This window comes from Chaetodon trifascialis, chromosome 11, assembly GCF_039877785.1.
Source record: "Chaetodon trifascialis isolate fChaTrf1 chromosome 11, fChaTrf1.hap1, whole genome shotgun sequence".
In the NCBI taxonomy this organism is placed as follows: Eukaryota; Metazoa; Chordata; class Actinopteri; order Chaetodontiformes; family Chaetodontidae; genus Chaetodon; species Chaetodon trifascialis.
This window is the reverse complement of record NC_092066.1, coordinates 15,636,787-15,662,739: the sequence shown is the minus strand read 5'-3', so window position 1 is coordinate 15,662,739 and position 25,953 is coordinate 15,636,787. Positions and strand designations below refer to the sequence as shown.

Genomic DNA, 25,953 nt, shown 5'->3' with positions numbered 1-25,953 from the left:
AAGAAGCAGAAAGAGCACAGCGCGCACACACACAGACACACACCACTCAGTCCCACTAGAGAAGCAGCTGCCCAGGTTGGCAGGCCATGTCCCTCTCATTATGCTGGCCAGTCACTCGTGTCCTGGATCTCTCTCCCATGCTGCTGCTGCCGCCGCTGCTGGACAGGTACCATCTGACACACATTAGCCTGCTATTAATGACTTCTGCTGCAGCCATTATCACACGCTTAGGGAGAAACATCCCCAGGGTGCCATTTTTGCATCGACGTGCGTTATGTATCCAAAACCATCCGGTTTTCTGCAAAGTTCTGCAAGCAAAGCAATGTGTTTTGTAGAGACAAGACTCGGTTTTGTTTTAAAAGCACGTCAGGGTTGCCCTGTCTTGTTTGTCATTTTTGTCTGACCTCAAGTAGAGTCCAGGATGTCTGTGAGTTTCTCTCAGAGGTGACTCTTAAGGAATGTGGGATGTGGCTAGTGGACCTCCCAAACCAGATCCACTGTTTATCCATGATCCTAAAGGGAATACCACTGTGATTAAGCTTAATCCTACAAGTCTGTGCACAAACAATACAATACCGTCTCAGGAGCTCCAACACCAACAGCAGGTGTTCCACACCTTTCCTCTCTTGCTCACGATCTACTTCAGTGTTTGCTTTTCTGTCTGTCCAAGTTTAGGGTTGAGGACATCCACAGAATAATATTGCTTACAACGCTCACGGTTTCCCTCCTCGCTGTGATCACAGCTTCAGAAGGACAGAGGATGGAGAAGCATTCGTTTGTTACTCCCTTGAAAATCTGAGTGTGCAGGAATCTGTTCTTTCATGTTTAAATCAAAATGAGTCAGAGAGCAGCGTCACATGAAGAGGGCTTTTATTTTAGCGAGCAGGTTGTTCTAGTTGGTACGCTCTGCAGATTAGGATAAGATTTTTGTTTTCATCAGCCACGAAAACAAACAAGATATTTATTTGCCTATTTAAATCAGATATTTTCCTCACTACAAACTTGTCCTTCAGGTTTATTTTAAAATGTTGTATCTGGGCTTCTGTAGTGGCCTGAAAGACTCTGATCTCTGTGCCAGAAAGTGTGTGCAGCTGAGATGTCCTTAATGAAGACATTGAGTCCCAGACTGTTAAATACCTTTGCATGCAGTGCGATGACCACATACAACGTAATGACAACAAAGCAACGGCTGTGTGCAAATAAATTTCTTGAGCAAAGGTAAAACATGCTTCAAGAAGGCACCTATTACATCTAACTTTTGGCTTCCTTGCATATGACAAAATTAGCTGTATTTATTTTTCTTTTTTTTCAAGCCGGAAACATTCATACATCCTGCCTCATAAAACAGATATGGTAAAGATGTTAGCGAACAGTTTCTATACAGAATAAGGTTAGCATTCATTTGGAGGTGTGTTTAAGTCCATCTGATGATAGCACCTTCCTTTTAGCTCTGTTTTTGTCTCCACCAACTCCTGAGCAAAAATCTGTCTCTTTAGCTGCAGCTGCCTGGTGCTGAGCAGGTAGCTGACAGTGGCTTTGTCATCAGATGCTTATGAGATGCTTGTGGTGGCAGGAAACGAGACTGATGACAATGGTAAGAGTGAGCTAAAACAGCTGTGGGCCATAAACCAAAACAATGAGGCGAAAGACGTTCAAATGCTTCATGCAGCTGAGGGGAACTGCAGAGTCGGGCGATCACTCTGTATGTTCATCACCATGGGGGACACATTTCAAATTGCAGGTAATCCTCTGAGAGACTGTTAATAAAATAGTAATAACTAGTGCAGCTTTAAACAAATATGGATGCCTTTGAGAGTACTTTTCCCGCTTTTTTTTTTGCTTCGGTTGCATTTCTGACTCAAACAAAACACAGTACTCGTCTACTGGAAAACTCATTACGGAAGGTTACGCATCCTCTTTTCCTTACATGCACATCCAGACCTTTACATCTTCTATTTGGCTTTGGGACTCTGGTGTTGAAAACCTCCTGTCAAGTTTAAATTGGATGTAAAGATCTCAGACTGACTTACAGCGGAGCTCTTTCCAACGCTTCTGTAGAAATAGATTTTTCAGCCTGTGCTCAGTGGTTAGTTGGTCATCACTGACTCAGAGACATTGTGCTGCACAGGCAGAAATCCCATTCCACTTTCACTGTGTACGCATGTGCTCCTGTGTGTTTAGTGCATTCATCCATGTCATCCAATTTCAATATTTAGGTGAACCTCCGCAGCTCTGCAGGCCTCCAGGTTCGATAAATGTCTACAAAATCACCAGGCTGCATTTATTTTCCATTCCACCATAAAGAGCGTCAAGTTAGTGAGAGCCCCCACAAGCGAGAGACAGATTGAAAAGAGATGGGTGGAGGGCAAAGACGGCAGCACACCGGCAGGCAAAGTTTTGTCCTTCATCAGCCCTCCATCCCTCTATCCCTCCATCTCATTAAGGATGGATAGATGATCAATAGGAGAGAAGCAGTAGAAGGGGATTAGGATTAGAAATCGATGGCTTTGTTTTCTTCAGCCGGCCAAAGATAAACACTGCCTTAAGACACTGACAACACAACGCAGAGACTTTCATGGCTTTTCATCAGTGTGTGAGAGGGCACCACATTCCCTCTGTGTGGACAGACAGACATCTGTTTGCAGCTTCTCACGCTGAGTTTAAAAGAGACGCTTCGATCCCTTCACGAGATTGGGAGAAGGGGGGATGGGCTCTGATTCTGCTCGGTAGTAATCCTCTGCCGTGAAAACCAACCAGGTCCCTGTTGATATTTTGTGGATTGTTGTGCTCTGTACATTGCGGTGCTGGAGCGGTTGAGGTACACGTGCTGATCTGTGCGTGGGAGATGTAGCGCAGGTCAGAGGTCAGGCTGACGGTTCACACCAAGTCATCGTTTCAAGGCTCTCTGAGAATATGTGGAGATGACGATGATGAAGAGGTAGTATCATAATATGCTCGCTGCTAAGAGAAGTGATGCTCCTAAAAACCTGAGTGGGATGCAAGGAGTGAGGCAAGGCATTCTGGGTAGGTGAGGCTTCACCTCCCACACAGGGATTCAAAAACATATCCCCCTGCTTTGATCTCTCTCTCTTTCTCTTTCCTTTTCACGTGCGCGCACACACACACTCTCACACACACACACACACACACACACACACACACACTCTCACACACACACACACACACACACACACACACACACACACACACACACACACACTGGCCCTGTTTGTTGTGGCTTTCGCCCCTCTCTCCTTTGAAAGAACAAAGACTTTTGTTTGTTTCCTGCAGATGAAAGCTCAGCTTTGCGACAGCCCATTTCACCCCAGGTACACATGCCGCCGCTCCGTAATTTGTCTCTAAGTTCATGAAATCTTTTAAAAATGTGAACCTAAAAAGTGTGTCTTTATGGTCTTTTGTAATTTACTACTTCCTTACTTCGTGCCAAGTGTGCGCTTTTTCATGATAATCACAAGTGTCTGATGGCTATCCCAGCATGCACTTGGCAGAAAGCAGGGGGAGGAGCAGAGACAAAGTGACCTGAAAAAAGACATTCATATCCAGTGTGGTCTTCAATCCTTCTGACTGGCCTGAGGTTGGACTGTGGGAGGAAAAAGAACAGCCTCAAGTGGACGATGTGAGAACATGCACACCCACCCAGGAAGGACCCCTGCAGGATGCATGATGCCACCATGACACCCGAATGTCCCGTCAGTGCTCACAGAATAAGGCTGGTAGTATTTCATATTATTGTAAACAAATCCTGTCGAGAGAGAAGAAAACAACGCTGGATGAGCCCCTCTCAGCCCAAAGCCCATTTCTATCTAATGAAGAAGTACATTTTTAAAAGAGAGTGAAAAATGCATGTTCTCGGTTTTATAAAAGGCTAAACAATTTCCTAAAACAGCTGGGCACTGTAGTTTTGTTTTTGGTTTTTTTTGCAGATTTTGCTCAAACAGAAGTTGGTTGAGCATTTGTTGGGGACAATTTTCAGCTGTGGATTCAAGCACGTGCGGCTCCAGTGGGTATTTATGGCAGGAAAAGTGGCGAATGTGTGAGAGAGGCTCAAAATAGACTATAGTGCCCACGTTCATTGTTATGAAGTAACATGTCAACTAGTGTTTTTAATAGCTTTTGGACAACAATGGAAGTCTGTAGCACAGAGGAATAAGTGGCTGTATTTTAGATTTTAGAGACATATCCTTTAATAATGCTTTCCTTAATGAATCAGTTGTACCACTGGTCTGGTGAAGAAATAAAGCAATCCTGGTTGAATGTTAGGGAGACAGAATTGAGGAGGTAGGAGAAGGAACAGTGGGATTAGGTGTGTGTGTGTGTGTGTGTGTGTGTGTGTGTGTGTGTGTGTGTGTGTGTGTGTGTGTGTGTGTGTGTGTGTGTGTGTGTGTGTGTGATCAGAGGTAGGACAAAGGACAAAAACAGGGGGGAAACCAAGAGAGAGGGACAATTTCATTCCAGGACAATTGGGAAAGTGGCTGCTGATCCTTGTCCATCACACATTCCATCATAGGCCCGACATGGCTGACTTGTCACCCTGAGCGACATTCGCAATTCTGGCTTACACTTAGAGCACACGCATACACACGGCAATGCACATGCACACACAGGAAATACACACGGCGCTCGCTGTAATGTCTTCTCTGGCTACAGCTCTCTCTTGATTACACTTCTATTGTACAAATTTCACTTTTGTTTTCCTTTTTCTGCATGTGTGCGTATTGTATATAGAGTTTGTCTTACTGCAGATCCCACTGGACTCGTTTGATTGAAGTCTCACTGATCTATGTCTGTTTCATTCCAGTATGTTTTTAACAGCAAAGCCTGTGCACATAGATAAAATGTCAGCATTTCATATTATATATCTGTGTGTGTTATAAAGTCAGTGTGATGTAAATATTACACTCCTTTTATGGTCTGTCAGCAACACAATGATGAATTACAGCCTATAGACAGCTCATACACATCTTTGATTTTACTGTGAGGCTTGAATTTATACTGCGTGAGAGTCCATTCAAGATGAGGCAGGATGGAGCACTGAACTTTCTCAGACCTTGTGGTGCCATCTAGTGGGCTGATTATGCAAGTAACATTTTACAACAAAAGCTTTGTGAATCTGGTTAGAAAACTATTAAAAATGCACCTTTTTTTTTTTTTTTTTACACAATATAATCTTTATTTTCTTTTACACAGTGATCAGCTACAAACACTGGTGCCTTCAAACAGGCAGGTTAGCTTCAGCAGACCCAAATAATACAGTAATACAGTAAGTTACAGCAGCGCTTATCGACACAGTCAGGAAGTCTCATTGTGGTTAATGTTGTTGCCACAAGTATCATCATGTATAGTAGAAGGAAGCCTCAGTCTGCGGCAGCAGCAGATTTATCTTCTTACGGCAGAGAAAGTTGAGGTAATTTCAGTTTAGCTCAGTTTGTTTACTTTCAGAATGGAAGGTTAATCGAGTGTCATTAAAGACTGGGGGAGCTAGATTTCACTTTTCTCACACAGCCAACATGCTCACAGCTGGTTCAGACTTTCATGGCCTATAACAACAAATGGAAGTTACACCTTTTGACCATTTAACAAATAAGCAGGACAGAAACATCTTACACTTACATGTCTCCCAATCACACATCAATATGCATGCAAACACATGCACAGACAGAGACATTAGAGCACGTACAAACTTACATGCATGTGTTTAAGCACAAACACACACAGTTCATGTACAACTTACAAAAGATCATTAGATTCATTTTCTTCCTTTTAGTTCTCTCTCTCCTTTAGTTTTAAATCCTGAAAAGGTGTAAAATGCATGGTTGCTATATTGTTTTAACTCTGCTTCAAATGTTTGGTATTTACTCAATGAAATGCTCCGTGTGGTTTTTCTCGATGATTACACGTGACCGAAATATCAAAAACAGGTATGAAAATGAGTTTGTCAATAAGGCATTTTGAACACAACCATTCACTGTCAGATAGAAGTTTCTTAAGTGGACCACCAAACACCACTGAGCAAACGGCACACCGTCTACACACAACACGCAAAACGTGAACTGTATGAGGGTTTTCAAATGACAACTGGTGACAAAATAACAAAACATATACAATTTCATAAGACTGCAGCCACATGTACGCTGATAAAGTGCTAAAAATAAAATTATATACAGCTTTGACATGCCCCTAGTGAAAAATAAATGCATGAATCAACTCTCTGAAGTCATTGGAATCGCATTAGTCAAAAAGAGAAATCAATAATCTGTAGGTCTATATTGCATAGCCAGAGCTGGCACAGTGCAGCATGACTCATGAACACAAAAACCTTCAAACAGCAGGCGGCAGCAGCACTGCAGTAATACCTGACTCAACAGCCGCCACATCCTTCACAGTGCCACTCAGCTGATTGATTTCAGTTTATTTCTCTGCTTGATATCAGTCAGATTGTCCAGGAATTGATGCTTTCCCATTTTTTTTAATAATATTTTGATAGCTGTAAGTTTGCATGAGTGTATGCATGGCTGTATTGTCGTATACTTCAATACTTCTAGAAGTAGAAGATGAAGTCAATTCCTTTCATCTGTGTTGGCAGATCAAGCTCCCACATGCAGTTTGAGCAACCAGCACTAATCCTCAAAGTATTCTGGTGGCTTTGCAATCAAAACTTCACAGCTTCTGTACATGGAGACAGCCTCTGGCTCCATCCATCACTGCTGTCTCCACTGTGAGTTACTGAAAGAGCAGAGACACATGAAGAGGGATAAGTAGGAGAAATACTAACATGACAACAGAAAAAAAAGAAGTTCTTATTTACAAATTGCTGATAGCAATAGCAAATGAACTGTACACTCACTGTCTCACTCTCCCCATCTGAGCCCCTTCTGGACCCTAAGCCGGAGTGCAGAGGAGAACACACCCAGCTCCGATCCTCCTGATTCTGCTGTTATCACATACAGCCAGCAGAGGGCAGCAGCAGAGAACAGGGGACAAGAGGAGAAAGATGCATTTTTAAAGACAGTGTACCAAACATTGAACAGTTTCAAGGTTCAATATGTAAGAATTGGCCTCCTGTCGACAGCTGACGATGGGCAGCATATCATCACTGTAACCATTAACTGCTGCTCACTAGACTCTTTGCTGTAACTATCTCTGGCTGTAGCTACTAGCTGCCATTAGCTAGTTATCTCAATTAGCCATGCAGCTAGTGGCCCTGTTAGCTGACTGAGTCTACCCAGAGCAGGAGCTCGGAGCATTGGGGATTTGTTGGTGTTTACACTGTGTGTAAGGGAACTGGGATCAGCAGCCTCCCAGTGAACACAGTCTCTGACACCGACAGTGGTGAGGTGATTTACAGCAGCTACAACCAGGACTCTGACTCCGGGGATGATGAAGACACAGCAGGCGGGGACAGGGGGACAGGGGATGGGGGATGGCGTGTAAGAACCGAGAGAGCAGTGGGAGAAAAGTCAGCCATCACCAGTTTGGAAAAGTCTGAATGAACTGTGTTTAAAAATGAGTTAACTTGACAATTAAGCTCATCGTACTTCGGTTAAAAAGAGAGGAACTTTATTTCATAAAGTGTACAGTTGTATTCTTACATTTAATAAGGTAAATAGGTGCAAGAAAAGTTATTATATTGATATTTTGTTCAAGTTTATTTTATTCATCTATTAGACCTAGAAACTACAGGGGGCTATACTATTGGACTAAGCGGTTTTACAAGACAGGATGCTAACTTCAACTAAATATCTCTGCAACACAAGACATAGTCTTTGAAATGATGTCAGAACTGTTACTTCTTTGAATTCTGTTGATCTTGTAGGTGAATTTAATTTTAATTTTGAACATTTTAAGCTTAAATTTTGGCCTTACAACCTTACACATTGCATCTTTAAGCTGCCCAGCATGCTAGACCTTCAAACAGCATCAAGATGAGTTTTTCTACGGCCCACAATGTGCTCAGTGACTGCTCATTCCTGTTAAGATTTTTTTTGTGTGTGTTTGTTTCTTATGTTTTAAGCATCACTTCTTCTCCATGGAGATGTTGTCTGAATCTGCAGTTGAATTTGGAGAAGAAATTGACAATTTACAGTGTCTCATATAGAAGGGACGGCATATTCTGGATATACTGGCTAATGACTCATGTCAGTTCACTTTAAAATTGAAATTTCCTCAATAAGCTTCTTATGACAAATGGAATCCTCAAAAAACATGCAATTTTCTGCCAGTGTCAGGACACTTTTGGTTGTTTCACATAAGAGATTTCTGTATGGTTTGAAGTGGGAGGGACTGAGTGATGTCACACTTCTGTGCACTAATAAGAGAGAGAGACTCTGAGGACATCTGTGGGGTTGTGTGCTTGTGCCGCCAGCATCATTTTTTTCCCCCAAACTTTAACATAATTTCTGCTTAATTCACTCATGAATATTATATTACAATATATTGAATAGTTAATGTTTTGTTCTCAGGGGCTTTAAAATGTCCCACGTGAAGCTTTAGTAAACAGGCGACAGTGATCAGCTCGACAGCTCCTCTGTGCTACCTGAGAGCTGCAGGGCAGCGCTGAGGGATCACTAAAGTCCCAAAGCCAACACAAGCCGCAGTTAACTAACTTGAGGATCCTTCAACACTGAAATTAGCACTTACTGGTAACCTGTTACATAAAGTTGCATGCTCCATTTAAATACACAAGATGACCCTTCAGAAGCTACAGTTATTAATATGCAATGTCTTTTTGCAGACTTTAACACTAAATAAGTCATGAGAAATACACCGTGGCTTCATTTTTAAGAACTTCTGAAGATCCAGAAGCAGCTGTGTGACAATCCCATTGGAACAGTTACCAGCAATGTGATGATACATGGAACAAATGACTCAAACTACTTGTGTAGTGACTTACATTGTAACTTGAGCTAGAGTTTAGCTTACGACGGCCAAGAACTGGAGAGTACACCCAATATCTTCCATCTGCATACTGATGGATGAACACACACATGCAAATGAACACACAAATGCATACAATGTGTACACGGGAAATGAAGTGAATTAATTATACAATGAGGGGAAGAATGAGGGAAGAGATGAGAGAAGCTGTTATGATAGAGGAGAGAAAGGAAGGAAAGTGGACAACGGAGACTGAATGCTATAATGTAACAAAAAATTCACACCAAGAGAGAGAATTATGTAGAGCTGTGAATGACACTGACAGGGCGCATGAATGCAGATTGCCAGATATAAATACATCATGCTGTGCAGGAAAGACAACCCCAGTGTTTTGCCGATGCATTCAAAAGCATGAACTGTGACCAGTGGCAGCCTCATGCTTTGGAAAAAAGCAGTGCAATCCTGTAGTACGTGCACACTGCAACACACACACACCCTCCCCCTCACCATCATAGCTCTACCACGCTGTCCTGACTGGGCCACTGCAAGAGACCCAGTAGATCAAAGAAAAGAACAGGAGAGGAAAAATGATCTTTACTCTTTGGAAGAGCACTGATCACAAAACACCAGCTTTCCTACAGTGAACTCACACATTACGTCCTTGACTTAAACAGTTAAAAGAATTTCAAACAAAAAGCAACGCACCAACACGTATTTGGGGACTTACAAAGTAGATGTCAGACACTGGCACTTCCCCATCCAATGAGTTGTGGCTGCTGGACACAGACAGCTGATTGCATGATGCACGTGGCGCCTGCTGAAGCACCTGGGGGCTTGGAGGCTGGGAGGAGGGAGGGGTTGAGGGGAGATGGTGAGAGGAGGTGTGAGGAGATGCGGGGCAGATGGGAGTAAATGCTGAGGAAGGAGGGAGGGTGGAGGTATTTCGAGCTGAAGTGAGAAGTGTGGACTGTGTAGCTGGACGAGAGACTGGAGAAGAAAGAGTGGAACACTGTGCTGCTGTAGGAGAGGTGAGCGGTTTGGTGGATGGATGGATGGATGACGCGAGTGTGGAGGATGACTGGCCTGCTGATTGAGCAGCGGAGGAGGAAGACAAGAAGGAAGGCGGAAGGGTGGTGGAGGAATATGCAGAGGATGGACTAACAGAGAGAGACGTGGATGAAGCGATGACACGGCGTTGATAATCAGGTGACAGGTGGCTCGGGGACGTCTTTTCTGTCAACTGTGTGAGCTCCGTGCTCTTTGGGATTTTACTGTACGAAAACAAAGACCACTGTTAAAATACTGTTACACAGGCGGCTGAGGGCATTATGATAGTACAGCATTGCTGGATATGTGTATACCTGAGCTCCACCTCCACTGTTATGGTGTCCTGCTTTTCTCCATGAACTGCAACTTTCTGTGACCTGAAAGAACATAGGACGATACCTGGTGTGACATCAGCAGGGGAGGTACGGTGCACACAGTGCAATGTTTTGACAGAATATTGTCATTATAGATACATCACTGCATATTCATGCAATTATTCTTACCTGGACACACTTGGGGAATGCATTTGCCTCCTGTAGCGTGGGTGCTCTGGTGTATCGAAGGGGGTGGTGGGTAAGGAGTTGTTAGAGGAGAGCGTCGTAGCGATAGAAGCTGTGGTAGCATCTTCAAAGGATGGAGGAGTGCAGGGTGGCTCTCTCCCTAATATGCACAATTAACCAACACAAAATAATTAATGAAATATATGCAAAATACTGTGAAAACAAGCAATAAAATCTATTTACTTTAAATCAGGCACAATCAAATGAAATGTCAGTATGTCCTTCAAACCTTTCATTCAAGCAAACTGCCATCCAATTGTACACTACACCTCAGCCAATCAGATGAGTCCTGCACTCAAAGCTGTACATGTGATCAGTGACTTTCAGGACTTCAAAAAAGGCTCAATTAAAGAGAAGATGGAGCTCCCAGCTGCATAAAATTGAAGCTAATAGTGTGCAAAGGTCAGAGAGACATAATAGGAAAACCAGCACTCACCGGTTATTTTCTATTATTTTCTTCAAGCAGCAATAGTATGTTGCAGAGATATTTCCTCACTAGCTTTGATGAGGGCAGCTAGCTTTCATAAACACAGATGAAGGCTACTGGTCAAACAATCCTATACTCCTGGACTTAGGTGTTTAGTATGAAGCATGCCATTTTCACTAGGAATACACAACAACCTTTAATGAACCCTATATGTCACATGTTTAACTGTGGACTGATAGCGTTTACAATAAGTAAAGTACCGTTGTCCTCCAGCATTGGGAAGCTGCGAGCTCCTCGTAGGTTCTCCAAATTGTCCAGGTTTTCCTGCCTCTCATCACTCACTGAGGGACGCTGCCCAGCAGAACCTGTCCCAGCACTGGCCTTGGACATAGAGAGAGCCCCTCGTCCTCTCTTAGATGGAGAGGATCGCAATGCTGTGAAAGCAGGGCTCAGTTTAAATGTACTCCCATTCCAAAAGTAAAATGTCCCGATAATAAATACGAAGAAATACAAAAATAATAACATAAGAGTGTATGATCATGCAGAGTGGTAAACTCACAGCAGCTCTTCTTGAATACAATGGTGCTACAGAATTTGTAGAACCTCTCAGCATAGAAACCAGGTCTGTGAACTGACACTGTGTCCTGTGGGGGTGAAGGCAGCAAAGGAAAAGAGAGTCAGAGTCACGGCAGATTTAACGATCTTGCACTTTTTATGCACAATGGGAATCATGGTGCACACCTATTACATAAATAGATAGGTTTAATGAGGTTTGCTTTTCTTGGTTATGGATTGTGACATAACAGCTATGTGAAATGTACTCACCCCGTCATGGATGAGGGACTTCCATGAGTGCTCCAGTTTCTTTATCATTCTGTCAGACAAGACAATTAAATTATTCAGATACACTCTTTCAGTGACTCACTGTGGTTACCTGGCAACTCAGGGCTGTACCAGTGGCTACAGTCGTAGTTGCAATGTTAATGTGCATTTTAAGAACCGGATTTCATGCTACACACACCAAGTCGCTCGAGCTAGAAGGATTTTAATGCAGTTAATGCTGTGACGTTTCAAGCAAAAGGCTCTGCCTCAGACTTCTGATAAATAACCATCTTAAAAACCCATAACGCATCTTACAAGCATATGTGACATACAACACCTGTTACAAAAAGTCATCAGTCCATTAGTTGTCAGAAAATTAGTTCCAAGTGTCTATTTCAATTAGCATTTCTTTTATGCTCCACACCACACACACTTCTTAAGTCCACACCTGTCTTGACAATAGCTGTTATGTGACTCCTCCATTTGTACTTATTTGCAGGCAGCATGACATGTCTGGGATTGTTTTTTCTTCATGATCTCTCTCCATCTTTTAACATTCCTTGCAGACACATAATGCCTGGATTACTGTAAGCCTAAAACTAATCATTTCCTGACTTTGAAGTGAGAGAAAAATCCCAATTTGTCATTTAAAGTGTCCTGAAGTGTCCAGTGAAAGGCAGACTGAAATGACAAGTGTGACCTTAAGCTGTTCCTCAGTCTGAGGCGGCAGCAGAGGTTTTAGGTGATATGCAGAGCACTTTATACATTAATACATACTGTTGTTAAATACATTTTTAAAATTTGGATTCATTGTTGTGAAAATATGACACCCTGGCCTCTACCCAGTCCTTTTTTTACTGAAGAATATAAAATGTTGGAAGAATGTGGAGAGGATCTGACATTGCGAGGAGCTCTGAAAGCTCTGTTTACGCTGAAAGAACAGCAGCATTGTAAAACAACCTGGTAAATTTGTCAGAAAGTCTAGCCTAGAGGCACACAGCTTAAAATGCAATGTTGAAACTATTAAAGTATTAATTTACTGACATCATATGGCACCTACCTGTAGGACTGCAGGATGTCAATGATTCCAATGAACAGCAGCAGACGCTCTCCTTTACCGCCCACAGCTGGAATACCACCCATACTACAGACAGATGGGAGAACATTACCATCATCTCTAAAAGTAATGAATGATAAGAGCAAATGCTATAAAATGCTGACTTACGTGTCATCGTGGTCCAGTGTGTCCCGGCATGTGGAGCCTCCCTGTATCGACTCCATCGCAGTGGAGTACAGGGCTTTCTGAGCAGCACGCTTCTTTTCATCCCCGCCTCCAGCAGGTGAGCCCTGAGACTGATGCTCTCGCTCTGCTTGGGTCTTGTTGTGGACCCCCAGCAGCAAACTGTAGTCCATAATCTTAAAACTTTCGAGAACCTGATGTGAAACACATATGAAATTTCAAAACGTTCACCAAGCTATAGTCAAACAGTTTACGTGTGGCTGCTTTGTTCATATAAAATAAAATGCACTGTGTTGATCTACTTCTACAAACTACTGTTTATCCATCTCCTCCCTCTTTTTCTCACCAGACAGTCTCTCTGCAGAGTTTTGACCAGAGCGCTGTATGTGTCCTGGTCCAGAGTGAGGCCCTCAGGAACGTCGCTCAGAAAGTCCAGGTCTTTGAAAGTGGGTTTGGACTTCTCTCTTTCCTTCTTGGATGCTCGCCTCTTGTATGTGGAGCCCTTCAGATCAAACTTGAGATGCATGCGTACAGAACGTGGTAAAATGTTGTTCATCACAACAACTCTGATGTTCTTGCCTCCACACTGGACGCAGTAGAGGCCAAAAAACTTTGGCAGCAAAGTCCGGGGGTTCTGGTTCAAGTTCTGGAGAGGGGTGATCATGCGGTAGATGAAGGAAAAAAAAGAGGGACAATTAAAGAAATATGGCACATTATTTGGTCACAAGGCATGCAGTCTATGTGTTTCAGCCCCAGGAGCATGCACCTGTCAGACAGCGTGACCCATCCACAGGTCTCAGCTCATTCTTGTGTCTCTGCTGTGTGCATGCTTAACCAGTTACAGATTACTTAGCCCAGGTCTCGTCATGTACAACCTCTCTCCTCAGATCTATTACAAAGTGACCTGCTGGCGTCACTGCTGACCAGGGCCAACACCAGGTGGTGGGATAAAGAGGATAAAGATGACTAGAAGTTTCAGCTCTTAAGCATGCGCTCAGGTACACAAACACCCCATGCCCAAGCCAAAATCTCTGACTGGAGACACATGCAGAAAAGTAAACAATTTCTGTATCTGCAGATTAAAAAATACTAGTCTCCAAGTTTTTTTGCTATTTGAATTCATGCTGTGTTTACAAGTTTCAGTATGGAATATTTTCTAATAACATATATGTTGAAAAATTTGGAAACAGATATTAAATCCTTTCGTATGAGGGGTGGACTTGGTTTGACTTACCATGTAATATCCAGGAAGGAGTTTCTGCAGAAACTCAGCCTCTTTGTGCTGAACAGTTTTGATGATGAACTCGTCATCTCGGGTGACGTAGAATATGGAACCACTAGCTCCTGGATTTGTCAACTCGATCAGCGGCTCGTTGCACAGAGAGTACTAGACAGAGCAAAGACACAGAAAAACGCCTTTAAACTGGTGTCTCACCTCAAGTCTGACATATCTGACCAACAACCTCTAAAAAGGACAACATACAACATAATTTATTCATTGTTAAGCCTACTCGGCCTGTTTGTTTCACCTGAGTCTGTAATGTCATCATTAGTTTAACACTTTGTGGATGCTGCAGCGCTGCCCAGCACTGTTAATGTTGGATCCAATAGAGCGTTCAAACAGCCAGCCAAAAGACTAGTTTATCTACTGACTCACAGGGCATTGCTCATCAGCAGCAAAAAGGGAACTTGTTTTAAAGTGCAAGTGTGTATACACGACTGAGTACAAGAAGGAAGGGTGTGGGTGGGACGAATTAGTCACAGAGAAGAGTTTGAATCGGAAATGACATTTACACCTTAATGTGGCATTTGTAACTACAGTGAAGTTACGAGCTAAACTGTGGATATGTTACTTTTAACTACTGATGCTGAATACTGTGTGCACTACCAGCACCTGTGTTAAACTGAGGTGAACCGCATTAAACATAGACACTCTAATAGCATCAGTGGGCTTAAATTTACACTGAATATCTTACAGTGATACTCTTAAGACTTTGTAAAAAAAATAAGATCTAATGAAGTTGGTTAAAATCTGGAGACTCAAGTTTCTTTTAGTTAATTTTCTCTAACAAAGTAATTTTCTGAGGCCTAGTCAGCACAGTGTACCTACACTGGTTCTCCACCACCAACACAAACACATGCAGACACAAACACAAACTACTCTCTGACTGTCTGCCACCACTACTTGGAGTTTAAAAAAGAAAGCTTTAGTCCACTAATCTCCCTCTGGCACAGGTAGAATGTGAGCTTAAACGTGCAGCTGAGATCACTCTCAATGTCTCAGTGTGTGTGTGTGTGTGTGTGTGTGTGTGTGTGTGTGTGTGTGTGTGTGCGCAGCCTGCCAGCCTCACATGCAAAATATGTGAGGGCATGTGCTTTTTTTATGTATGTGTGTGTGTGTGTGTGTGTGTGTGTGTGTGTGTGTGTGTGTGTGTGTGTGTTTGTGTGTGTGTGTGTGTGTGTGTGTGTGTGTGTGCGTGCGCGTGTAAGAGAGGTCTGCCATGGTAGGAGATATGTTTTCTTTGATAACGCCACTGATAGTCAATCAAACGCTTTCAGTGGGAACTTTACACAAATCTATAGTAAGAACGTGTTTGGTCATATCATACAGTGTTATCACACTGCTATCAAATGAAATGTAACAAGCAAGAGAAACAAAACAGATTTTAAGATTTTTGATACGACAAACTAATGTTTGCTTCACTTCTGATGCTGTACATAACATTTGACTGTATAAGACATTCAAATGCTCTCAATGCATCACAGGTCATGAGAGAACATACTGCAAGTATCTCACCAGGTAGTCATCCGGTCGGATCCCAAAGAGCTCTCGGAAGTAGCGGAAGGCCACAGGGGCGTAGGTTTTAAACCTAAAGTCTGGGTAGTGGTGGGCTGGAGTGAGGTTACTGCCTTCGCTGGATGAAGCAAGATGGGACCAACAAGAGGAGTAAAAAAACATTAGATTCAATACCACACACATGTCCACACAAGTAAACATCCACTCATACAAACGCACCTGGGGAAGAAGATGCTTTCCACCACATAGAAGTCCTGCATCAGCACATCTCTCTCAGGCTTGGAGCTGAGGTTGCCGACTGTATATCCGATACCCAGCTGGATGGCCCCTTTCAAGGCAGAGGAGGTGGTCTGGAGGCGGAGAACAGAGAGAACAACAGAGTAAGGTGTGGGTGGGAAGTGGTTGGTGAAATCGTGATACCAAGTACATCTACAAATGATATATAAGACCAAAGGCAGAGACAACTAGCACGATAGATGAAGAGCAAAAGCCCACTAGCCTTCTTGTATGTGGTCTCTCCAGAGGCATCCACCCTTCTGTGGCCAATCTTCTTCTCATGAGCAGGGCCCACTCCGAATGGGGACGGCATCTGTCACAAGGAAAGAAAAGGGAAATGCAAACATGTATGTGATAAAGGTACTGCACTATTGTATATTGTCCCATCAGAGGTCACATGGAATTGAACCATGCTACAAACCAATACAGATGAGAGACGGGAGAGAGAAAAAGAAAACATCAGTTTGGATCAGTTTCAGAAGTGGCCCCTCACCTCTGTTATCTGAGCCTTCTTAGCCGAATCTGTGGACAGAGACAGAGAGAAGTGTCAACATCGGTACATTATTTAGTGATTCAGCAATGAGTGATTTAGCAGGCAATGCCAACTTTGGCATCTGACTCAAACTTGGATTGGTATTTATTACTCAGACAAATCTGAGCCATCATAAGGAGTACATGATACAGCACAATCGACTCAACCTTTCATCAGGGCATACATTGTCATTTTTATCTATTTACTCTCTCTTTCATCCAAATATCTTAAAGTGTACAGAAAAGTAGAGCTGGAAAAACTTCATCTGCTGAGCAAGACTGTGTGTTAAGACCAAAAGCTCCATAACAGTTAGTATTGGATGCAGTAGTAAGATTACCTTAAGGTAATTTGGCAACTTTCATACAAATTTAACTTCATCAGCCTTGTTCCATATAAAACTCACCAGCAGAAGAGTTCAGTGCCTACAGGTTAGCAACTGTTTGATAATCCAGAAAACCTGACATTCAGCAGTCAGACCACTGCAGAATGCAGTCACTGTTTTCTATTCCTGGATCAGTGAGATTTGCACAGAGAGGGTAAAAACTCTATTGGATTGACTTCCTCCCTAATCTGAGTGCTGCCATTGGCTGAGGTCTCCAGATCACATCACCAACCAATCACACATGAGGATTAAGAAGAATCTTTCCCACTGACATGAAGGATGCAACTTGACTGTGCCTGTTTGTATCTGTGCATAAAAGAGGAAGACAGAGAAGGGAGGAAGGAAGGAAGAGTATGGGCAAAAGGATAGTTAATAGAACTTCACAGTACTATACTTGGTTTACACTGTCATGCTAAATTTCAGGTCATGTGAGGGTGAAGATTAAGACAGTGCAGCTGATGGAGCATGGATAATGAATCTTTAAGCCATGTTAAAGTTCAGCACGCTCTGTAGCAGAGTTTGCCATCACATTGCTCACCACATGCCATCACATTGATTGTCACAGCTGATCTACAACATTATACATAATAATGACAATGGCTTCCCATTGATGGGTCACTAAATGCAAACAAAATCCAAGAACCGCACGATCTGAATTCTTCAAAAATTCAAATTAGCATGTAGCATATTTGACTCAAAATCCCAAAAAGAGAAAGAGTATGGTCCTCTGGAGCCATGTACCCATGTTCTACTACTCTGACTTTAGTTGTTTAATAATAGCAACTACATTAATAAAACTTAGAGGGCACAGCTATGCTCATGGTTCTGTGAGGCTGTACTTAGGCACAGCGATGCTTTGAGCTAAATGCTAATATCAGCATGCAAAAAGGCTGACATTGACAGGTAGAGGCATTATGTTTACCATGCCCAGTATACAGTAGCTGAGGCTGATGGAAAACGTCAAAAAGCACTGGACAAACCAAGATTTTGACCTGATGATGGTGATGAAAACTCAGAAAATCAATACATTTCTTACAATTCATCGTGAGGGGGACATGAATGTCTGTACCAAACTTCATGGCCAATAAGTGTTAAGACATTTCACCACTATAAATGGTGGTATTGGGAAGATCATAAGGCATAACTAAAAAATCAAGAGGTGAAAGGGAAGATGCAGAAGAATGTTTGTGGTGCACGGAACAAACTTAAGAAAAAAAAGGTGGACAAATTGGACTGGACAAATTTTGAAAAACAGCAACAACAACAACAAAAAACATGGCAACAAACTTCAGCACACTACTGCACAAACCAAGATAAGTGGATCCTCATTATGTCCCTGTTTCTTTTGGGCCTTTTCACGCACAGGATGCAAACGGCTGGCCACACCTGTAACCTGCAGATTAACACTGCACCAAAGCCTGTCTGACAAAACAATGAGAAGGAGTATCCGCACACACAAAGAGTCTCTGCGGGATTAGGGTCAGGCCAGAATAATGTGCCACTGAGCTGCAAGCAACAAACAGGACAAAGTGACTGCAGCATGTCTGACGAACATGTGAGAAACAGGCTGCCTGTGAGACGGTTTGTTCTGAATGTGCTGAAACACTAAGGATTTACTGAAAGCTCACTCCATTTTCTTGTAATTAAACAGTTTCTATGTTAAGAGAAGTATGCCTTAAGGCCTGTGTGTGTGTGTCACAGTAAAGAGGATTAGCTCTCTCCCTTAGCGGAGAAAGTGGCGGCCTGTTGCTATGACATTAATGTGACACTAAATGCAGGAGTAGATATTTATGCCCTGTGGCTCTCTGCACACAAGTATAATCTGGTGGACTTAATGATAGTCATCTGTGCACAAACATCCAATGTACTGTGACTGCATATACATAAGCATGGGCATGCAAAAACAGCCTGGCCCTGCTAAACTGATTAGACCGCATGTGCTTGCTTTCTGTCACATCTGCACATAAGTATCATAAACCTGTCATGTCGTATTTGTAGCCTTGACATACACAGCAATGCTTGGAACTGATACCCACAAGGGATTAGTGTGTGGTTTACGCTATAATTCCATATGAGATTATGTAAAGCACTCTTCAGATTTAACTAGGAAGAGAAAAGGGAGAGATGCTAAGATTTATGAAGACAGACAGAGGTTGCGGAGAGGAGAAAATGACACCTGAGAGACCACAGCATGAGTTCACTGTGGTGGCTGCTGTACATACAAATGACTCCTGTATGTGTGTGTATTCTCTACAGGTAAACAGCTCTGGTCTCATTCAAGTAAGATGTATTTATCCCACAGCTCATCTGTACCAGGTCTAGTGGGACGGTGTGTACACATCCCTCATGTGCACCTTGTTTGTGCCAGCCTGCAGTGAACCCCTGACACTGTGAGCCATTTACAACAGAGCAGCAGTGACTTGAATCTTGACACTGTTATCTAACCAAGCAATTTATTATTCATTCCCACAGCTTGGGTTCCTTCAGCTACAGTTTTCTGTATCTCCTTTAGAGGCGAAAATATTTTTGAAATCTTTTTAATCAATGTACCTAGCCACATTCACGTATGACTGAATGGTGGGATTCTGCCTACTTATGTCCAACTTCTAGCCCCTGTGCGCCCGCTGCGGCCGGCAGTTATGTCTGAATCAGCCCAAAATGATGGGACCATTTGAGTGTTTGCCTCTGAACGACTACAAATGACTCTCAAGCGAACCAAAATACATACGCACCGGTGTCCCCCAGGTCAAGCTGTAGGCAGAGGCCGGCGGCCGCTTCCTCACTCGTGCTCCCGTCATGCCCGGTTTCCGCAGTCCTACCGTCCATCTCTCGGACGGTTCCTGACGACGCCGAGCAGCTGTAGCCTTAGTGACAACAAGATGAGACGGTACGCGCTTCCAAACAATCTACAAACCCTGTCATTTCGCTCTCTTTGACATTAACTGCTACAATTACACACTAAATAACTCCGTGGATGTGCATTTGTCGTTATGAATAGCCAAACACGGAGACGCGGTCAGAACCAGCGGTGCTGATCATCTCTGCCGCTACTGTGCGTCATCGTTTGCACGCAACGGCTGATGCGCGTGCCACTACAGCATCATCTTCTTACTGAGCTCGCGAGGAACCGTTTAACCGTCAGCCTAGCACCGCAGAGCAACGGCGCAACGCGGGCAATACGGACATGACGGACCGCAGCTGTGCAGACACGACGTCCCCAGGATGAGAGAAGCCATTTCTGACTTTTTAATAAGGTTCTGCTTTTAATGAGACGACCACAGGTGCAGCACATGGGCCGTATAGTTGAAACCTTAAGACATAAAAAGGACAAAAGTCATGATGATATTTATTTTTTTTAAGCTTTTACATAATTGTACGTCACCTATTAACAACTTAAAAGTGTCAAACAGTCTAATAACAGCAACTCTTTAAAAAAAAAAACTTTGTAATAACTTTTTCAACTAAGGCAAGCAACCTAGGTCAGTGTTACAGAGAACATGCCACACAGCATCATTGCCCAGTTACTGTCTTACATTATTACAAAAGTTTGAGATAAGAGGAATCCATGATCTATGTCAACATTATTAGATACTTGTGATTTGGGTTTTATATTTTAATGTCTAATTTTCAATTCATGTTTTCCTTTCCGGGCACAAATTATTTCCAAAGAGCACCAGTAGGACACAGTAATTTACAACCTACATCTACATGTTAAGTAGGTTGTAAGTGCTAAATAATATTGTATATAGTACTTTTAGTCAGTGCACACCACATCTTGAACATAAAAAATATTTGACAGCATACCATTCAACATATGAGGACAGGTTTCAGTAATACAGGATTCATTTTGTGAGTATTTTATTTCTCTTGAGGAAATTTTTATTTTCCTTATTATTATTATGTATTCCTTTCCAGGAAATGTCCTTATCAGGATATTACGGACAAGTGAAATAAAGCTTTAGGATACACATTATTGTAGTAAAGTGTGTATGAATTGAGAAATGACAGAATGAATGTCCAGGACAGCATTTATTTTCCAGTTTCATCACATGGTAAGTCATGAGTGACACACACAATGATGGGCCCTTCATTAAGTAAGTTAAGTGCAAATAATATTATCAGTAGCTTTTCAGAAATCTGTGAAATTTATGGCATCTTATGACCCACATAAAACTGACACTGACACACGGACAAACGTGTCACTTAACATTCAGAAAGGACTAGATGGTATTTGCATTTGAAAAAGGAATGGCTGTTTTGAGTTTGAAATAAGCTGTGAAGTGCCTCTGCTTTGGCTAACGTTTGAATGTGCTCTCACATGGTCTGATGGGTTTGGCGTGGGTGGGTTCTGGAGTTAAGCTGCACGCCGAGGATCATCAGGCCTGCCCTTCCCAATTTTGGTTTTACAGACAGGCCGTCACAGGTCCAGACACACACAAACACCAATACCCTGAAGTCCATGGGAGAGGTCAGGAGTCTAACAAACATGTGCTTGACAGTAGTATTAAAGGTATGTAGGCAGATCCTTCTCCACAACCTGCGAAGGGAATTAAGTAGAAATGTTAGTCTGACAAAGATGACAGAGTGGGGAGAGACAGTATTGCAATGCCATGGACAGAGATGAGCTGTTCACCACAAAGCTGCATATGGATTAACAAATGCCTGAATAAACTCTCACAGGTTAAGATTAACCATTGTATGCACCAACATCTTGCCACATTTCACAGCATGCACAGAAAGATTATTAAAAGCACAGCAAGTGCCACTTACGCTGGGATCATCTGTTGGGCCGTACCTCTTCACCACCTGTCCCTCTCTATTAATCAAAAACTGTTGAGGAATAAGACATCAAAAGATGAACACAACATGTATTTTTCATGCAGTTGAGGCAAGGAAAATATCCAATTTCTTACAGAAGATGCCAACTAGATTAGCTTTACCTTAGTGAAGTTCCATTTGATATTACTGTGAATGGGGACGAGGGAACATGGGGAGGGAGGGAGGGAGAGGGAGAGAGAGAGAGAGAGAGAGAGTGAGAGAGAGAGAGAGAGAGAGAGAGAGAGAGACTTATTACAACAGCCTGCAGGCATTACCAGCACGGACAATGTTTCATCGTTCATGGAGCACGAAGTGTGTAATCTTACAACACTGACATGTTTGCAGGGTGGACAATTATTCAATTCACAGATTAACTTCTCCTGCAGCATAATCTACCTCTCTGCTTTCCATTGGTATGCTCAGTATAGAACACTGATATTTTCACCCCAACACCAGCTCACAGTCAGCTGTTGGACTAAAGCGACCATGACAGCATGATTTCTTCAATACAAGTGTAAAACATTTCACAACCTCACCCAAAGCGAATGAGAAATAATGGAAGGAAGTAGTGGGATGAAGTAACAGAAACTGAACAGGATGTGTACAACAGTGTTCCCATTCTGGGATTCACAAAGAAACATGGGCCTTATTGTTGAAGATTTGGCCACCATTCCCACCAATTATCACTACATTTTAGTCACTGAATGAATTACTGATGTATGGGAGAAATGGCAAGTCCCAGCTTTACAAAACTGTTAAAGTCCTCACACACTGAGATTAAATTGGTGAGTAAAATATAATAACAATTATGGGTAAGTATTAATAAAAAACAGAAATTCATTCAACTTCTCACACAACTATTTTACACTGAGGGAGCATGTAGCCTAAGAAATGGGACCTAACACATAATGCTCATTCGTAACAATTGTATGATAAGATAAGTACTACTAATAAAACAGAAAAATAGAACAATTACTCACTTTCCGAAGGTTCCCTTGCCTTTGGGCTGTGCTTTCATCCACTTCCACAGAGGGTGAGCGTTGTCTCCATTCACCTCAATCTTACTGAAGAGGTCAAACTCAGCATTGAAACCTTTGGCGAACTCTTTAATCTCAGCATCAGTCCCTGGCTCCTGCATCGTACCACAAAAATACAAGTCAGAAAATGTTAAATACAGGTTTTGCAACTGAGCTAATAAAGCTTTACATAGTATGAAAATACTGAGTAATTGTTTGTAAAGTATGCAAGAATCCAGCTTATTAAAACAAATATTAAATGACTTCCATGCTGCCAGATCCCTTTATTCAAACGGAGAAGCGAGGTGGAGGAAACAGATGAACAGCCAGTCATTCAACAGTTCAAGAGTCATGTAATCTATTCATGGCAGCACTGACAACATTCCATGTGATATAGCAGAAAATAACAAGAACCAACCAAACAAACATCTCTTTAATCTTGTTACCTGTCCTCCAAACTGGTTGCATGGGAAGCCCAGGATGCGTAAACCTTTCTCAGCGTAGGAGGCGTGCATTCCCGCGAGCTGAGTGTAGTTTACCCTGGTCTTTCCTCATTTAGAGGCTACATTTACTATGATGCACACGTAGCCTCTGGCAGGGAAACACAAAAGAACGAGAGGTTAAAGTGAGAAAGCAATTCAGCAAATTACTATTTGTGTGTGTGTGTGTGTGTGTGTGTGTGTGTGTGTATATATACACATATATACATGTATATATCTTACCTGTAATTCTCAAGAGAGACTTCATTGCCATCAATATCCTTGGCAGAGAACTCGTATATTGACTTGGCACTCTGCCAGTCTCCCACCTGAGCACACTGCAAACAAGGCGAATAATGGAAAGTGTATATAAGTGAGAGTTTGTGATTGAGAAAGGCAGCTCAAGGTACATATAGGTTTGCCAGGGCTAAAGTCCATGAAAGCAAAGCAAAGGGCAAAGACAAGCTCTAGCCTGAGAAATAAACGAGAAGCATCTGATAACTGGGAAGAAAAGCAAAGGAGTCAACCTCTGCTCTCATTACTCAGCGCACTTTGGCCCGTTTGTGTCATCAGGTTTAGGCTGAAACCCACACAAATCAGCCAGTCACCTGCACGTATGTCTATCGTACCCAAGAATAAGAAAGACAGCGCATTAAATACAAAAAACTTAGAAGATCTTATAAAGTTTCATCGTTGGCGAATTGTTACCGTATGGAATATAAAGCGGGAATAAAAAGGATGCCAAATAACCGTGGAGCTTCTCCCTGGTTTGATAAGTCTTTACATCACCTGGATGGTAGATCATCACCGCGGATCATTCGCATCTTTAACGATATCTTTATCCCTTCACATTGCATCAGCGCTAACGTTATAGCACAGCAAGCTAATAACACTAGTCGTGGTTTCTAAGCAGAGAAAACCGAGACACTTAAGCTAAACTGGCAATGACTGAGCCTACCGGAAAGGTAAACCGCTGGTTAAAATCCGTCCGTGAACGTTTAACTGACGCCCAAATGCTAACATGGCACCGTTTCACACGAAGCTAGCATTCATGGCTGCACCAACAACATGCCCATTTGTCTGTTACGCTGGATTTAAAAATAGAAATCCTTCATTTGACCTACATGTTGTTCAGCAGGCAGACAGCAGCAGATACTGTTTTGACCACGGCAAACACACACAAAGTAACAATTAGAGCTACCGCATACTCACCATACTTCTCTGTATTCCTCTACTCCCCAACAAACCCAACAACACTGTTGGTCTCAACAGCCACATGGCGGAATCGCTAAGAACCTTTGTCATGTGATCCGTTAGCACCGCCCACTAAGGTCACAGCACTGCGCAGTATTACGAATCCTGCTGAGGGAACGGATGGCCCACCCTACTCCGCCTCTGATTGCCTTACCCTGATATTAGCACCTAATACAACCAATTGTCACTCGTCATGCTAAAAAAAAAAAAACGCTCATTGGAGCGATACGTCAACACTGCCGCCATATTGGTCCGGGGAAGCTGCGTCTCCTAACGCATGTAAAACCATCGTGGCAGGAGGTCTATCTGCAATTTTAATAATTAAAACCCGCTGAATTTTCAACCCATTTTCATTCGGTTTCAGTTATAAGACATGTATATGATCCAGGATGATTTGACAAATTAAAATATCATGTTTTTATTCCAAATAATGTTTAAGATGAACTTGCCCAATAACGTAGTTTCAAAGTGTAGTCTTTTTCTTGCGGCATGTAAAATGGCTTCCATTATGTAATTTTAATCAGAATGTTGTTATTTTCTCAATAACTTAGATCACATTACAAATCACACATTCTGTATTTAAACATATAGCCTACAGCGTATTTAAAAGCAAGATTGAGCAGACTAATAGCTAAATATTTACACATTCTGATAAACAAATCTTAGAGTTTTGCTTTGTCCAAAAAAAAAAAAAAAAAGACTTGGGGGGTGCATGTTTATATGACAGATGCACAGTACAAATTTAGTTCATTCTCAAATGAATAAAAAGATTGCTGATAATTTATAACTATTATTTTCAAGGTCTTGCAGATGTATTACATGAATAAACATGTTAATCTTTTAGCCAAAAGTTTAAAAGTTTGTGCAAGTATCTTTCTAAATAAGGCTTACTTGTATGTTGGTAAAAGTCATATTTATTTTATATTTTTTTATATTTTTATATTTTTATATTTATTTTTTCTAAATACAAGGGGTATGTGAAGAGTGGTAAGGGTTGTGGGATGGCTCTTTAGCTTTTAGCTGTTGGTGGAACGGTGGTAACACTGTCACGTCACAGCTAGAAGGTCCCAGGGTTGATTCCCGCCTGGTGCTGGGGGCGTGTCTTCCACCATGCCTTCTGTGCCTGCTGCCCTTTAAGGGGGGCCTTTCTGTGTGTAGTTTGCATGTTCTCCCCGTGTTCACCTGGGGTATCCTCCATAACAAACCTCCACTAAAAACATGCAAGAAGATCACCACCTGACCAGTGGTGACAAAAAGGAACTGGGTCCCCAGGCGCCGCTGTCGGCTGGCAGCCCACCCCTCCTGGTCTGCCGTGGAGGAAGGACTTACCAGGATGGGTCAAATGCGGAGAAAATAATTTCACTAAGCATGGCGTGTGTGCAGTCTCCCCTGTAACGTGTGTGTTGTG

The 25,953-nt window shown here is 42.4% G+C and overlaps 2 protein-coding genes across 6 annotated transcripts; both read right to left on the bottom strand.

The window, feature by feature from the left end:
* Positions 1-5,176: 5,176 nt before the first annotated feature.
* LOC139338750 (phosphatidylinositol 4-phosphate 5-kinase type-1 gamma-like) lies at positions 5,177-20,111 on the bottom strand. Of its 5 annotated transcripts, none has more exons than XR_011602635.1 (18): positions 19,711-20,111; positions 16,558-16,586; positions 16,288-16,377; positions 16,008-16,138; positions 15,789-15,906; positions 14,226-14,378; positions 13,338-13,637; positions 12,977-13,185; positions 12,812-12,895; positions 11,755-11,803; positions 11,489-11,573; positions 11,190-11,363; positions 10,446-10,602; positions 10,257-10,319; positions 9,623-10,166; positions 9,403-9,437; positions 6,866-6,949; positions 5,177-6,744 (listed from the first exon to the last, which is right to left on the bottom strand). XR_011602635.1 is itself a non-coding variant. In XM_070974006.1 (18 exons), the coding sequence occupies exons 1-18, from the start codon at positions 19,802-19,804 to the stop codon at positions 6,742-6,744; spliced, it is 2,445 nt and encodes an 814-aa protein (XP_070830107.1). In that variant the 5' UTR covers positions 19,805-20,046; the 3' UTR covers positions 5,177-6,741. The 5 variants fall into 5 exon arrangements, 3 of the variants coding, with proteins under 3 accessions (XP_070830107.1, XP_070830108.1, XP_070830109.1); XR_011602634.1 differs by having other exon boundaries at positions 6,866-6,952; positions 19,711-20,046; XM_070974006.1 differs by lacking the exon at positions 9,403-9,437 and adding an exon at positions 8,912-8,986 and having other exon boundaries at positions 6,866-6,952; positions 19,711-20,046.
* An 890-nt stretch (positions 20,112-21,001) lies between these two features.
* Positions 21,002-24,603, bottom strand: LOC139339314 (phospholipid hydroperoxide glutathione peroxidase-like). Its single transcript, XM_070974869.1, has 7 exons — positions 24,504-24,603; positions 23,535-23,629; positions 23,259-23,403; positions 22,777-22,928; positions 21,919-21,943; positions 21,749-21,808; positions 21,002-21,515 (listed from the first exon to the last, which is right to left on the bottom strand). Exons 1-7 carry the CDS (start codon positions 24,594-24,596, stop codon positions 21,483-21,485), a joined length of 603 nt encoding a protein of 200 aa, XP_070830970.1. The 5' UTR covers positions 24,597-24,603; the 3' UTR covers positions 21,002-21,482.
* Between the last annotated feature and the right edge of the window lie 1,350 nt (positions 24,604-25,953).